Source organism: Lagopus muta, chromosome 1, assembly GCF_023343835.1.
Source record: "Lagopus muta isolate bLagMut1 chromosome 1, bLagMut1 primary, whole genome shotgun sequence".
Lineage (NCBI taxonomy): Eukaryota > Metazoa > Chordata > Aves > Galliformes > Phasianidae > Lagopus > Lagopus muta.
In genome coordinates this window covers 174,199,917-174,215,778 of record NC_064433.1, presented here as the reverse complement: position 1 = coordinate 174,215,778, position 15,862 = coordinate 174,199,917, and the positions used below count along the sequence as shown (strand labels likewise).

At 44.9% G+C, this 15,862-nt stretch overlaps 3 protein-coding genes across 8 annotated transcripts in view; 1 reads left to right on the top strand and 2 right to left on the bottom strand.

The window, feature by feature from the left end:
- Positions 1-2,480, bottom strand: part of MTIF3 (mitochondrial translational initiation factor 3) — a 203,841-nt gene extending 201,361 nt beyond the window's left edge. The window contains exon 1 of the mRNA XM_048933723.1: positions 2,441-2,480. Coding sequence (XP_048789680.1) covers positions 2,441-2,454 — 14 coding nt within the window. The 5' untranslated portion in view covers positions 2,455-2,480. The remainder of the gene's footprint in view (positions 1-2,440) is intronic.
- Positions 1-15,862, top strand: part of LOC125688121 (proteasome maturation protein) — a 383,306-nt gene that overhangs the window by 116,993 nt on the left and 250,451 nt on the right. The gene's annotated exons all lie outside the window — the stretch shown is intronic.
- FLT3 (fms related receptor tyrosine kinase 3) overlaps positions 4,588-15,862 on the bottom strand; it is a 38,712-nt gene continuing 27,437 nt past the window's right edge. For 2 of the 5 annotated variants that reach the window (XM_048933653.1, XM_048933654.1), the window contains 15 exons: positions 15,241-15,347; positions 13,171-13,282; positions 11,658-11,836; positions 10,323-10,435; positions 10,097-10,229; positions 9,906-10,010; positions 8,949-9,059; positions 7,974-8,127; positions 7,505-7,635; positions 7,023-7,147; positions 6,534-6,656; positions 6,116-6,227; positions 5,892-5,991; positions 5,203-5,308; positions 4,588-4,800 (listed from right to left, as the gene is read on the bottom strand). In XM_048933653.1, coding sequence (XP_048789610.1) covers positions 4,669-4,800; positions 5,203-5,308; positions 5,892-5,991; positions 6,116-6,227; positions 6,534-6,656; positions 7,023-7,147; positions 7,505-7,635; positions 7,974-8,127; positions 8,949-9,059; positions 9,906-10,010; positions 10,097-10,229; positions 10,323-10,435; positions 11,658-11,836; positions 13,171-13,282; positions 15,241-15,347 — 1,843 coding nt within the window. In that variant the 3' untranslated portion in view covers positions 4,588-4,668. Of the gene's footprint in view, positions 4,801-5,202; positions 5,309-5,882; positions 5,992-6,115; positions 6,228-6,533; positions 6,657-7,022; positions 7,148-7,504; positions 7,636-7,973; positions 8,128-8,948; positions 9,060-9,905; positions 10,011-10,096; positions 10,230-10,322; positions 10,436-11,657; positions 11,837-13,170; positions 13,283-15,240; positions 15,348-15,862 lie in introns of those variants that run through there. The other 3 variants (XR_007374596.1, XM_048933655.1, XM_048933656.1) reach the window with 3 other exon arrangements.

Genomic DNA, 15,862 nt, shown 5'->3' with positions numbered 1-15,862 from the left:
TCTTTTTATTTCCGTAGATCCTGAACGAGGAAAAGCGACGTTAAGGTGACAAGTGCCAAACCACGGCCGTTGGGAGCGAAATATCACCTGGGGATTTGGGGTTTTGTTTATATTTTATTTTATATTTTATATTTTATATTTTATATTTTATATGTTATTTTATTTTATTTTATTTTATTTTGTTTTGTTTTGTTTTGTTTTGTTTTGTTTTGTTTTGTTTTGTTTTGTTTATGTTGACCCCGTGTTTCCCTGCAGGGCCGTTTGCTTCTCCCCTCTTTCTCTACATGCAGATCCCCTCTTTCCCCGCTCGGTTCCACCGGCGGCTCTGCCTCAGCCGCACCCGTGCCTGCGGTCCCTTCGGGCTGCGGCGCTTTGCAGCGCCGGCTCCTTTCTACCAGTCCTGGCGCTGCTTGGAGCAGAACATCACCAGTTCCGAGGGAATCCGCCTGAGCACTGTCAGACAGAAACGCCGCCGGCGGTGACTCCCCACGTCTCTCCCGCTGTCTTCTGGAACGGGGTCTCCTTCGGGGCGCGGCCCTGGAGCCGGATCCCGGGACAGCGCGGCACGGGGACCCCGTCCGAGCCGCCCGTAGGAGCCCCGGGAAAGGCCGAGCGCGGCCACCGCCGTCGAGGGACAGCGGGCGCCTTCTTGTTGGGCTCCGACTGCATTCAGATTTTCACGGAGCGATTTTTCTGTCTCCCGAGAGAAGATCAGGGTGAAGTGGGTGGATCTTCCCATCTCCCCCACCGTAACGGCGCGGCACCGGGAGCTTTGTTTGCGAGGGAGAAGAAAAAAAAACCTTCTTGAAAGCCCTTTGGTGGCCGAGGAGAGGGAAGGAGGAACCGAGGGTTGGTGTGTCCGAGCTGTGGAATTTATGGCTCCCCCTAAGCACAGACATGATAAGGACTTAGAAAACATCTTGGATCTTTTCAAGCCGGCAGCCCCCGAGGCTTTGATGTAGATTACGTTGCAGAATAACCCAATACTTTTATCGTGGGGTTGATACCCGGCTTGTTTAAGCACATGCCTGCAGGAGCGGGCTGGATGCAGAACGCTGCTCCGAGCGGAGCCGCTGCTGGAAAGGAGTGGGGCCGGGGGAGGGGGCACGGAACAGCACGATTCAGCTCGGCACGGCTCTGCCCCTCGGACAGGTGCCGTCGGGCCTGAGCTTGGATGGCTGCTGTCATCCCCAGACAAGAAAACACTGCTCATAGAGTGGCCACCACTGCCCACATTCATATTGAGCCCCGAGGAAGGTGCCCAATAGTGGCTGCAGTATGATCAGCACGTCTGCCAGCAGTGAGCCCTGTGGCTACCCCTGGTCCTCGGGCCAATGGCCCCTTCATCCTCATAACCATCTAATTCCCTACATCTTGCTTTGAGATGTGCTCTTTGTGAGGCAGCCCAAGGTCGTGCCTCCCACTGTGTGCTGCCCATCTCTCCCCCCCAGGGCCCCATCTGCTCACCCCACAGCAGCCCTGTGCTGCAGGGCTGTACACTCAGCACAGGCATTGTGGGGACACTTTGTTGTTTGCAAGGTCAAAGGTTTCAGAGGCGTTGACTGCACACCTCCTTGCAGGGCCCTGCAGCTCTGGGGGTGATGTTTCATGCAGGTGGCAAAGGCTGCTCTGAGGGGGTGGATGGGGCTCCCGCATGCATTGCACAGCTCAGGGGGGTTCCCCCAACCACTGCCTCAAAAGCCTTCCCCAGGACTAGAGGTTCCCATTCCCCCACCCCACTGCTCACTCTGAGAACTGGGGCTGTAAAGAAGGGAGGAGACAGCGCTTCTGCCAGGGACAAACCCATTCCCTCCAAAGCAAACAAAGCCCAGGCCTCTGGCTCTGAGGAGGAGCTGAGTCTGACTGTTCTCCACACCGCCCATTCACTCCCAGATCTTTCCCCTGGAGAAGAGTGGGGCCTCGCCCCACGTTTCAGCTCACAAAGGTCTCAGGAGCAGGGCCTTACCCTGGGCCACACCACCCTCCTCTGACCACTCCCACCTGGCTGAGCCATGGGGTAGGGGGACACTTCGGGCACTGAGGGTTGGTCCTGGTGTCACACAGGGTTTGGTTCTCTTCCTGATCTCCCATCCCTCTCTTTCAAACACAGTAGTTTGGCTTAGAGAAGTACATCCAGAACCAGGAGAAAGGTCTCCTAGGCAAGCTCAAGAGACCTGTGTGAGGTTCAGCAAAGCCAAGTGCAAGATCTTGCACCTGGCTCACAGCCAGCCTCATTATCAATACAAGCTGGGGAGCAAAGGAAAGAGCACAGCCCTGCTGAAAAAGACATCGGGGTAGTGCTGGAGGGCAGTTGGATGTGAGCAGCAGTGTGCCCTCATAGCCCAGAAAGCGACTCTATCCTGAGCTGCGTCCAAAGCAGTGTGGCCAGCAGGCCAAGGGAGTGATCCTGCCCCTCTGCTCTGTGCTGGCAAGGCCTCACCTGGAGTACTGCATGCAGATGTGGAGTCCTCAGTACAGGGGAGACATATTGCTGTTGGAGTGCATCCAGAGGAGGGGCACAAAAATGAGCCAAGGGATGGAACACCTCCCTATGAGGACAGAGGAGAGAGCTGGGGCTGTTCAGCCTGGAGAAGAGAAGGCTGTGGGGAGACCTGAGAGTGGCCTTGTGATATATGAGGGGGCTGCAAGAAAGAAGGGGATGGACTCTTTAGGGGAAATGGTTTCAAACTAAAAAAAGAGAGATTTAGGCTGGGAGGAAAACTCTCTAACTAGAGCATAAGGAAATAATTTTTTTGTAATAAAAGCAGTGAGGCACTGGCACAGTGAGGTGGTGGATGCCCCATCCCTGGGTCACTCACTCAAGGTCAGGCTGGACGGGGCTCTGAGTACCTGATGGAGCTGTAGGTGTCCCTGTTCATCACAGGGAGTTGGACTAGGTGGCCCTTAAAGGCCACTTGCAGCTCAAATGATCCTACGATTCTTTATTTTGGTGAGTGCTGTTGGCGACACAGGGTGACCGATTTGGCGGAGAACTCACTGCGGGAGGAGCTGCCCTCTCGGCATCTCACCAACTCGCTGCGCCCGCAGCTCCCCGCACCCCGCGGTGCCGTCGCAGCGATCCCCGAGCTCCCCCTAGTGCCGCCGCCCGTCGCCGGAGACGAGAGGAGAAACTCCGGGCCGCTTCCCAGCGTCAGCCTCCTCATTTCCTTTTATAATAAAGGTAGTGAAGCGCCGGTAGGGGTTGCTCGGAGAGGTGGTGGATGCTCCGTCCACGGAGACTTTCAAGGCAGGCTGGACTGGGACCAGGGAAACCCGATCAAGCTGTGGTGTCCCTGCTCATTGCAGGGGAGTTGGGCTAGATGGCCTTTAAATGTCCCTCCCAACTCTAAGGACTCTATGATTCCATAAATATACAATTCACAAGTGCTGTATTAAAACATGAATTATTTTCAGGCAGCGTTAGTAAAGAGCAGCTTGGTTTACACGATAGCATGTTCTATCCAAACACTCATTAATTTGTAACACTGGAAATACTATTTGCAGTTGAGACTTTGTAAGATATTACTGAGAACAAAATTATTAACCAGTATATTCTGACCTCAGCTCCCTGAGGTACAGACAAATGCATCCAATTAGACGTTGTGAAAGGCATGTTCACAAATCCCCAAACCCCACCATGACAATAATGTGTATTTTTAGCTGTATTAAAAAAATACTGAGGCTCTGATTATTGTCCTGGGAATCTGAAAGCAAGTTAGAGATGTGCTCTCATCTTGTGGCAGCCAAGTTTATGCAGTCAGGCTGACCACTGGGAGCTGGGTGTGGTACCACACTCCTAACTTGCTACAGTGGACAAATTCTAGAAAACTGTTATTTTTTTACTTGATATTAAAACACACCAAGCTTGAAGAGCAGGATTAGCTGTAGTTCAGTTTACGTGAGACTTCCAGTTGGAGGCAGTCATCCAAGTTTTCTAGACTAGGGAGTAGCAGGGTCATGTCCTGCCCTCCTCTGCCTGCTGTAGGTGCTTATTTAGGTGAGAGAATCACTTGCTGTGAGTGCATGACTCTCACCAGCAAGTGCAGAGCTGGGTGGCTGGAACCCACCTAAGTACCTAAAGCTCAATGACATGAACTCACCTGAACTGGGCATCTATTGGGAAATCAGAGCAATTGAGATAATCAGGACAGGACAGTCAAACACACTCAGCTTTATAGTTCCCTGTAAACTAAGGCTGGTATTCTAAAACTCAGGCTTCTAAAGTTGGCAGTTTTAAGTGGCCTTATTTCCAGCACTCACTGACACCCAGGGATCAAGGTGTTCTGGACCTCACACAATTTCCCTTTAGATGCACAGTCTGAGCTTGTGCTCAGACAAAAAAAAAACCACAGGTTTTTTTTGTGTTTGTTTGAATTATGTTGAGAGCAGCCTCAGTTCCAATGCATTGATTAGATTCTGTTTACATAAAACCAGCAAAGAGATTTCTGGTCACAGAGGGACGGCTAAAAGACAGCTGCACCTGTCTTGTTACAGACATGCTTGTTGAAGGCAAAGAAATGAATTGCTGTGTCTTCTCCTCAAAGTAACATGAACATGGATTGCCCCACCAAAAATGTGAATAGGTGATAACATCTTCTTAGTGGTGAAGTGAAGCATTTGTGCTACATGGAGCTTAGGAAAATACTGAGGTCAAACCCCATTCATTTCTCAACATGAAATGAGCTCTTCATGTTGGAGCAGAGCTGGGAACAGAAGAAATTCCTCATCCTTACATACACCTGGGTTAGTTTTGTTGTTGGATTTGGGTGGAGAAACAGTTTTCTTCATGTTCTGGTAAATCTAGAGATTGAAAAGAGGAAAGAAAGGATACCTTCTGTTAGAATGTACTGTTCTCAGAGAACTGCTTTTCTCATGCTGAAGCAGGCGCTGGAAGGGTGCAGACCTCCTCCTAGAAGAGATATTCCTGTGCACCATGGGAGAGCCATGCTCAGGTCTGTAACGTCTCACTGAATCATAGAATTATTACTGTTGGAAAAGACCTCTAAGATCATCTAGTCCAACCATCACCACCATGCCCACTAACTATGTCCTTCAGTGCCACATCTACACGTTTCTTGAACACCTCTAGGACTCCACTGCTTCCCTGGGCAGCCTGTTTCACTACAAAAAGAGAAACCAGATCATTGTAATCTATGGGTCCTCTCCAAAAATAAGGTTTTTCTCCTTTCTGTGTTTACTTACTGCTCCCTCTGCCTCCACCAGCTGACAGGCAAGAGAGGAAACCAGCTGGGAAAATGAGGGTCTTCTTCTGGAGTCCAGTGCCCAGCAGGACTGCATCACATAATAGCTGTGGGAGCAAGGAGGTGATAGAAAATACGTGAGCTGTTGGAGTCTGGTAAGGGCCTTCATGGAAATGCAGATATTGGATGGGAATGCAGGGCACCAGGATGACTTTCCAAAGAGAGGGCAGATTTGAACACAGTGCATCAGAGGAAAGCACAAAGAAAGGATGAGGAAAAAGGGTGAAATGAAGTACATGGCTGTACTGGTGTCCTTAGCAAAATCTTCATCACAGGACTGAGGCCAGGATTTCACACTGGCTGGAATGTACTGGTGTGTTAACCTTGTCTTCCAGCCTCCACACAGAAAAAGGTAGGCAAAATGCATTCAGGACTATCGAGCCCACAAGAACAGATTCAGGTTGAGTCTGACAAGAATTGTCTTTCTAACGGTTTCTGCTTCAGGATAAAACTTACATGATCAAGATGCATTTTTCAGAGTTAGAGAAAGATCCCACCTTCTTCAACTTTTATGAACAAGATACAGTGTAAAATAAATATGAGGTCATACAAGCAGTGACACAGCAAACGTAAATCTCCACTCTGTGCATAATCCAGAAAAAGAAAAAACAACCAAAAAAGCCCACTTACACATGTTTTGTAGCATAATAAGGTCTGTCCATTTTAAATCCACTTTTAATTAATTTGTAGAAGTTCGCATCAACTTGAATGCCAGGGTAAGGATTTACACCTGGGAAAATATGGTAGGAAAACTGCACTCAGGACTATGGACTCCACAAGAGCAGATACAGCTTGAGTCTGATGAACTGCCAAAGGCAAGCAGTGCTCTTTTGCCACGTTACCACCCAACGCACCCAAAGAGAATATTTCCCACAGCAGTATTCCATAAGACCAAACATCACTCTTCATGGTGTACATCCCCTCAAATAAACTTTCAGGAGCCATCCATTTAACGGGTAAACGAACCTGTGCAGGTGGGGAAAAGAAGGCAGGTCATGCCATGATACAGGCTCACTGTGCGCATTGTTGTAGCTCTCACTGCTCAGCTAGAAACAAGTTAAAAGCTTGACCTCTCTCTGAATCACTGCCTTAATTTAGCTAATTATGAACTAAGAATCTGCATTTCTCAAAGGCAGATGAAGTGAGACTTCTGCACTGTTTATACAGTTGTCTACAGCTCTAAAGAGAATTTGAAAATGTAAGACTTCCCTTTTCTTGGTTCCTTATAATTCTTAAAATACCATGAAAAATATAGAGCACTCATAAACTCACATTGCCCTGGACGATGTAGTTGGAGTCATTCATTACATCTCTGGCAAGGCCAAAGTCACATATTTTCATGACTTTCCCACGGGTCACCAGTATATTGCGGGCAGCGAGGTCTCTGTGAATGCACTAAGAGGGACAGGGTGGGTTAACACTGCAGCGTTTGGTATCAGAGGGAAAAAATTACCTGGTTTGTGGCTTCGCACAGGGCTCTGTGAATCACTGCCCCTTTCCTCTGAAACTCTGCAAGTTGGGCAGTCCCTGGTTCCTCCTGGCTGAGGACAGTGCCAGGGTAGGCAGAAGCGTGTGGTGTAGCCACTGCTTCTTACTCAGGGCTGTGCTTACAAGTGCAAGCCAGTCTTTGCTACAGAGCTGAGGAAGGAGGTTTAATTCAAGTCTGCCACTGTGTGGCTCTCTTCCTCTGTCTGCATTTTAACAGGCTGACGCGTTTTTGCTGTCTTTTCTATCTTAACATTATGCTGCCCTTCACCTTACCGATTTGGACTCAAGAAACTCCATTCCTTTGGCAACTTGATAAGAGAAGCATAAAAGGTCTTCAAAAGTGAGCACATTAAAATCCTCATCTTCATCCATCTGTCTGCTTGCACACTTTATTTCATCTGTAAAAAATAACCAGAACAATATTTTCCATACCCTCCCTTACTCCCTGATTAATTCTATCGGCTGTTATAGGATTTTCACCTCTCCTACCAAGAACAACAATAAGAAGAGCATTCACCTTTTGCATTCTTTGCCCAGACAAAATATTTTTGTACTCAAATACCATGTATATCATGACCAGAAACATAACCCTGAGGTATTAATTGTTAAGTCCTTCCCCGGCAAAATACATTTCTGACAGGAAGGTAGACAACAGAATGGGACCTGCTGTGTTGTTGAGTAGCCAAGCTAGATCAATAATATAATAAATACAATAATAACAGAATTGCTAGAGATAAGAGCAATTAATCTATTACCTTCCTCAGAGCAGAGTGCAATCCCATTTGGTCCAGAGGTCATATTTATGTTTTGGCTTGTTTGTGTGACTTTAAGTTCATCCTCTCTGTACAGATCCATGTTCACATCATATTTCAGGTGAGCTCCCTTCCTGGTAAGAGTGACAGATTTTCCAAGGTTATACAGTGGCAAAAATAATCTACTAAATGCAAACTGTTTTACAGGGAAATAGCATGATCCATTATAACTAACAAAAACCTGAGCATAGACATGGTTTTCTCAAAACTTACAAGAGAAACAAGAGATTTCTGGTCCTTTGATAAGTGATAGGAACATTTTAAGAAGAATCAAATCTCAGTTCTTTTCAAGGCCTTGCTTCTTAAAGCTTGCAGACTCTCAAGAACTCAGTAGTTACACCTGTTCACAGTACAGCTAAGAATGCAGCAGAAAAGCTCTCTGCAAAGTATTAAACTTTGCTGAATATCTTACCTGGAATTTTGGTCCAAACAGATATTGTGATAGAAACTGAAGTTGTGCTGTTTAAAAATATCAGTCAGAGTCCAGTGAAATTTTTCTCTCTTGCTCCTTAAGTAGTTCAGAAGGTCACCATAGCAACAGTACTCAAAAATCAAGTAGATTGGTCCTGAAATATTTGAAAAGGAAACATCTTCTGCTATCTATAGCAGTGTCTCCATGAAAGTCTTAAGAATGGCCCAGCTTCCTCCAGGATTGATTTGTATTAAATATCCCAGTCATCTCCCCTACTCAGGTAAATGAACTGCAGATACACCGGTGGAAATCCCTTTGGAAAGTGTATGCAACTGAACTTCCCTTGTGGTCCATCTCTCAAGGTGGACTTCAAATCCCGATGAAGGCATGAAGACCTTTTCCTATGCCAACAGCACTGGGCAGGAGGCACAAGCTATAAAGGTACAACAGTTCTCAACAACAAAAGGTGACCCCTGCTAATTGTCTTGTTAGTAAGAATGAGTATCATGACTTATGGCCTTTCATTTATATACAAAGGAAGGAAAAATATTTCCAATCCCCAGAGGAAGGCCCTTACAAGAGTGCAGGAGCAGAACGAACAGCCCAAGGATGCTTGGAGTGGCCCCACTTCACCCCTGAAGTCTAACACTTGCTCAGAAAGAATGACTAAGAATTTATGGACATTTATGATCCAGACTGGTAAAATCCTGCTCTTTCTCCTGAAGTGACCTGTCTTCAGCCCCAGTCCATCCGCTCCTATCCACTGCTGGGTTGGCCTCAGCTCAACTTCCTGGCAATATCCTCAATGATATCACTAGCCACTCATTAATTAATTAGTGATAATATAGCTGATTAAATAAGTCTTGGATTTCTTAATACTGCTGCCAGTTATCAAATTTTAATATTTCTTTTCTGTTCCGGAGCCTTCTTTAGTCTAAGGGTTTTAATTGATACCTTTCCACAAGAGCAAGTTACCTGACACAGTGCAGGCTCCCAGCAGGTTCACAATATTTTCATGGCTTCCAATGTGAGTCATCATTTTCAGTTCAGACATCAGAGCATCTTTTTCTGAAGTGTCAGACTTTTCTGAGAGAATAATTACACAGACTTGTAAACCTCCAGCCAAGAATTATAAATGCAAATGGTTGTGATGCTTTGTCACATTCAAATCTTCATTTTAAATGAATTGTATTCACAGTTAATTTGGGGACATCCTAAAAAAGTGTGGCATGGATGACCTAAGCAGGCCATAGTGTATTTCAACAATACCTTCAGGTTTGTTTTTCAGCAAGTATTCAGTCCTTGTGGGCTCAGTGAATTGGAGACATGAGCTGGAATAATCAAGACAGATTCCAATAAAGACATCAATCAAGCAGTAGATGGAGGAAGCAAAGCAGGTACAAGGATGTGAGCAATGGGCTGGAAGGCTGTACTGGCTGTGCAGGCCAACAGGTGAATTCTGCTGGCTGGCAGGGATGCTCACTTCTGGACACTGCTTTTATAGGAGGGGAGGATAGCCAGAGCAAAGCAGCAAGGAGAACCTGAAGTTTAAGATACTTGTCCTACAAAGAAGGACGGAAATAAGTGGTTTTGTGCCCTCAAGAATGGGTTATAGGAAGATTTGCTGGAGGCTTTGCAAACAAGCTTGCTCAGATACAGGAGGCAGAGCATATGCAACAGCTCCATTCTTTCCCACACACTACAGATCTTCTCTGCTTAGAACTAAATGCAACATGCTGCAGGAAGAAAGCTTTGCAGCAACACCTTCTGAATCTGAAACATGCTTTTAAAAGCATTATAAAAAGGTTTAGGAACCAAGCCTTTGTGAGGCCTAGCTGCTGAAAGTGTATTTAAAGAGGTTCCTCACTGCTTCTGCTTTGGAGTCAATAGAGTGTATCACTGCTTGCAAAAATCTCCCACAGTTTAGAGTACCTTTTAGCATTTTGACTGCAACCTGCACTGAGTCTCCTGCCTTGCTAATTCCATAAGCTGTAGCATTCACCACTTTCCCAAAAGCCCCAGAACCAAGAACCTGTCCTGCAAGACACAATAAACCAGTGTTATGAGTCGATACAGCACAGGCTGCCACTCCAATGCTATGGTTTGCCTTGAGGACTGCTCACCAAATTCCAGATTTTCCCTGGGAAATTCCCATTTGAGATCATATTCATATTCACGGAAGTCAATGTAGATGTACTCATTATCCAATGGTCCAATCACCTGAATCATTTGCAGCTGGCTTTCGTATCTAAATTGCTTGGGAAGGAAAAAATGCAGAGAATGTCTTAGAGAAGGAACAGCCTGTTAGGAACAAAAGATGAAGGGACAGGTATTGATGCTTATTTTTACCTTTTTGTATTTATGACAAATGAGAACACACAAAAAAATGATCAACAGGAAGATAAATCCAGCAAAAACGCAGAGTGCAGCATTGTCTGGCAGGGAAGAAACAGTTCCTGCAACTTTAAAAGAGAAATGTTACTACCCACTGACCAGAGACTGTGACTAGGGCACAAGGAGAGCTGGTAGCAGCTTAGCTGCTTTTACTTTTGCAGCCACTTCACATCTGAGCTTCCTCTGTGCTGGGAGTGCAACGGAGACACAAGCAGAGCAAAGAGCTGGGCAGGGAACACTCAGCTGTGGGTAGTTCTGACATTTGCTTTCCTTTAAAGAAACGTGCTACATGAATCAATGCATCTCAGGGGCTGGACTTTGTGAGCATAAGCAGAAGTAAAAAATTCCTTTTCTCGTCTTCCCTTTTCTCTCTTTGCATCTTCCCCCAAGCAATGTAGTCAGATACCAAAGCACCAGCATCAGTGGATGGACTGCACAAAACCTGCTTTGCAAACTTTTCTGCTGCTCAGAAAGGAAATCTCTTACCTAGCCAAGGTCATACAAAAAGGCACTGTTTGGTGAGGAAATGCTACATGAGGTCTGCCTTCATATTCTGGTAATTTCTAAGAGCATAAGGATTAGGCTTACTTTCTATTGCCATTTCAACATAAATGCTCAAATTCTATCAGTGGTCACAGCTTATGTCAACTGTGATCAAAAGCAGCAAACAGCTTGGTTGTCCATGACAAGGGAAAGCTCTGTGCTTTCAAATGCTTCAAAGCATTTCTCAAGTGCCAGAGCGTGCTTCCTGGAACTGAAGTATTTTGCCCTATGGGATGTACGTAGAGTAACAAATGTCAAGTGGATGGGCAAATAATCATGTTGATTTTCTTGGACAACAAGCAAGCAATCTCGGATAGGCTTTACAAGAAGAGAGATGGCACAGCAAATCCCAAACCAGGGATCTGTTCCCCATGTGCCTCCTCCAGGATAGGAGCAAGAGCCAGCACTTGCCATCAGCTACCAGCATGGCTTCAGCTTTTCCCAAAGCTCCTGTTTCCAGGTGGAGATTACTGAGAGGAAACAAAAAAAGCAGATTCCAGCATTGTCATGATTCCATCCTGCACTTCTGACTCTTGTGGGATTTCTGCTCATTTTAATGAAGGGGTTCTATGCTTTGGGATTAGACAAGATCTCCCTTTCACCCAACACTCCCCACACCGCATGCACACAGTGCTTGTGTTTTACCCTTAGGGCCAGCCATTTAGCCAGATAAAAATACTGCAGGTTCTACCATGACAGCTTTAATGAAGTTATGAAATTCTGCACTAAAACACTGAGTTCTGGTACCTGACATGTTAATGAAGCTCTTCCTGCAGTTGGAGCCGACCAAATTGCTTGCACAGCATTCAACAGAGAACGTTGTTGCTGTCTCCTTTACATCTAAAATACTGCTTGAAATCCATGACCCCAGAGATCTCCTTTCTGGCAAGAAGTTCTGGATCCCTTCCTTGATTTCTTCAGTACAGCTGGAAAACAAAGGAGTACAGTTCTGATTTTTGGCTTGCACTCACTTTTCCCAGAGAAGGTAGGATGTTTCAAAACAAGTCTTACATCTGCATTGGAAGGGAGGAAGATAAGGACAGATGAACTGTTTTGTTCTGTCACTGCTAGAGAGAGGTTTCAGAGTAGTTTCTAGTGCCACGTATTTGTGATAGATGTGGCAGGGTAGGCAGGGGATTAAATGGGCTTTCTACTCCCACACTGGGTTCACACTCTCCTTCCATTCCTACTGCTTGTACCTTTACCTTGCCACTTGAGCTGCTACTAAAGCAGCCAATATAGCATGAACTCAGAGCAAAAGTTCTGACTCCTTCCATAAAAGAGATGCAATTTCAGCCACAAGTTTCTCTCACTCGAGGTCTAAAATGAAAAGCATCCATCCTACATGAATGGCTTATTAAGATGTGATATGTAGATATACAGAAACTTATACTTGAGTGAAAGGAAAGTTTCCACTTTTTCTTTTCTATCACTCAGTAACTTACTGCTTAACTTCCCGTCCACATAAAAAAAAAACATAGGTGAGTTAATAAATAAAGCTCTGCATATAGGATTATTTTCTACTTGTGGAAGTTCTCAAGAAAAGAAAAAACTTCAGCATTTTCTTTTTCCAGAAAGCTGCTTTAAGGAAAATTTGAAACCTTCTAGCTGGATGTTTTCTTTCTTCTTCAGTTTCTACACAAACAGATTGATGTTTGGAAGCCTTTGCAATTATACGGATGAGAAAGTTGTCTACGTAATTCTTTCATATCTAGTTGAAATGCTTGGAGTTTTATACATAATCTTCCAAAAGATGATTTGACCTGGTGCTCTTCTACAACGGTGGGATTATTAGTTTTTGGCACATCTGAAATAAAAGCTACAGAATTCATAAAACAGCTCAATGCTGTCTCAGCTTCTCATGAAATTTTAGGGCCTCACTCATTGCCCTGAATAAATAAAGGAAATGGAAACACTCTCACTGACTTTAGCAACTACAGGTCATTGCAACAGCTGTATTAGCCAAAGCTTAACCAATTAATCAAACCCATACTAACTAGCACATTCCCTGAATGCCCCTCAGCTTTGATTGTAGATATATGTCTGAGGAGGTGATAGGATATATTTCGGTATGAAGAGCCTGGGATACACATCCTTACAGATTTTACTTAGTGCCAAAAAAAGTACTGAAAAATCTCCCTAATTTTGGTGATAGTAATTCCCCTGGAGTGGGCCACAGTATTTCATTTTCTTCATTTAATTAAGGATCACTCAGATACGCTCCTTGCAACAAATTGAACAGAGAAGACTATTTATTTACTTGGATGAGTTCAGGTCAGGACAGTTCCTCCAAACCCAGGACGAGGCTGGATAGCTGTCAGCGATGCAAGAGATCTGCTTGAACAATAACTGCATTGTTACTTCAGGTTTTCCTGCAACCAGATGACACAAGACAACTTCTGTCAGTGCTCTGCTAACCACAACCTTTGTGTTTATGTGATAACACTACATCTGCCAGGGCCCCAGTCTGCTTCTGTGGTTGCAAAATAACCCACCTGGATGCCATCATGGGAGCTCGCTGCAGCCCTCAGCTCTCCCCCTTCCTCTAGCCCCTGTGCCTTGTGCCTTGTGCTGTGGGCAAGGGCAGTAGCCACTTCTCTACATGCACACAGACAAACCAAAACAGCAGCAGAGCCAAAACTGGAAATCTTAACTTCTGCTTTTCTGACTGAGAGAAAGCATTCAGCCTCAGCATTGCCCTGACAGCCCACTTCTGGTAGTCTGGCTCACATAAAATGTGCATGGAGGTGGCTGCTCTGCAGCTTTCCAGCATGGAACAATGTTTGAAGCTACAGCCATGGTTCACAGTGGAGACAACCAAGCACACCAACCAAGACTGTGCACGCCTTTCAGCTGCAGGTAGGCATGTCTAAGGTGGTGCAGCCTTTATGGAGCCTCTACAAGACAAGTGGTCCCCAGACTGACTGCTCTAACTCACAAATGTCTTCAGTAAACAACAACAAAAAAGACATAAACTGATCACAAAGTGCTACCACCTAATGGGTGTGCTTCCTTTCACTATATATCTCTCCAGCAGTCACATATGTTCTGTCTCTGTAGGGTTAAAATACAGCCACTGTATTTCAAAGGGCTCCTAGGCTTTGTGGTTTTCTTTAGAAATGTTATTTTTTTTTTTTAGTATATGACTAATTTCTCTTATTTTGTCCCCTCTGTTGACAGTAAACTAAGGGGAGGAGAAAAAAAGAAAATGACTTCCTCCTCTGATTTGATAAGTGGACTCTTCCTTGGTATTTACCATTTCATTTCCACAGCTTTATTGCTAAAAATGGAAGAACACAAAGTAAGACCATGCTTCTCTTCACACGACGCTGCACTAATGAAATCCAGGCACTGAGAATGGAGAATGGTGCTGAGTGCTTATGGGTCACATTGCTTGTGTTGGTCAGAGAAAGGACATGTCTCCTCTGCGAGCTTGGATGACCCCAGCAGGATGCTCATGGCTAAGAGGGCATGTAATGGAGAATTTGCCCACCCCTGATATGGAGATATTTAACAGCACACAGTATGATCTCTTGGACTAAGGCTGGGACAAAGCTATCCCCATGCTGGATGTTCTTTCACCAGCCCTGCATAACAACTGAACCTTGACCTTTCCTGTTGGTAGTCACCTCATGCTATGTTGATAGTAGGGACATTCCCAGTGGTTTACTTCTACCCATTAAATTAGGGCACAGCTTATCTTGCATTCTGCCATGAAGTAAAGGAGGTCAAAAACTCTCCCAGATAGAACCTGGCTATCCAGATCCTTCTGTAAGACCTTTCTACCCCCAGGCAGATTGACAGATCCTGCCAACCTGGTGTCATCTGTAAATGTATTGGGAGTGCATTCAATGCCCTCATCAGGCCATCACTACAGAGATTGAACAGAACAGGCCCCAGTACTGACCCCTTGAGGACACCACTCATGACTGGTCACCAGTTGGATTTAACTCCATTCGCTCTTTCGGCCTGGCCCTCCAGCCAGTTGTTTACACAGCAAAGAGTGTACCTATCCAAACTGTGGGCTGCCAGCTCTCCAGAAGAATACTGTGGGAGTCAGTGTCAACAGTCTTTCCCTCATTCACCAGGCAGGTCATTAGATCATAGAATTCAGTCTCTACTCAGAGATCACTCTGAGATTTAAGCCACCTAAGCTCAAAATGGATGGAGGTAATGAACATTTAATTGTCACTCTTCTATTGTATGACACAGCAGCAGTGTAAAGCAACATCTAACCTCCATTTACATCAGTGATAAAACCTAATTGAGAGATCAAGGTTTTCCCTCCCAGATTTGGCCACGTCTTTACAGGGATTCTTTTCTCACTTACTTCTCACGTATAGAGTGAATTTTTTTGTCATGACCATATCATCATTTTCAGCATAAAATACATATATTCCAGAACGGTGCTGATGATTGCAGAACTTTGATGAAATGCTGTGAAGCAAAGAAAAGAACAAAAGATTGTCTTGAAAAAAGATTCTAGATGCAGTCAATATTCATATACATGTTTGAAACAATTCAACGCCTTCTAATGATGAATCCAGACTAAATTATTAACATTAATCCAGAAAGAATGTAAATATCTTGGAGGATTTCTTTCTCCCTGCAGTACAAATTTCCCTCGCAATTTTTTTTCATATTTCTTTGAGTGCATCTGGGACGTAGGGTTGTGATTTTGTGACCAGTCCTTTGGAAGACAAGGTGTATAACACATCCTGGTGCAGATGCTAAGATAGCAAAGATTCAAGTTCTCTACTCTCTGGAGGATTTCTATGTGAGTTTCTAGCTGATAATAAGAACTAATACAAAATAGCAGTGAGATAGTTAGGATCATGCAAGATAAACCTCTCCAGATCAGAAGGTCTAATGGAAACTCAAAAATGAGTTCATCATCTGAAGGTCAGTTTCAGTGAGAGAAAATATCGAGATATTTCTGCAAGAGGCAGACT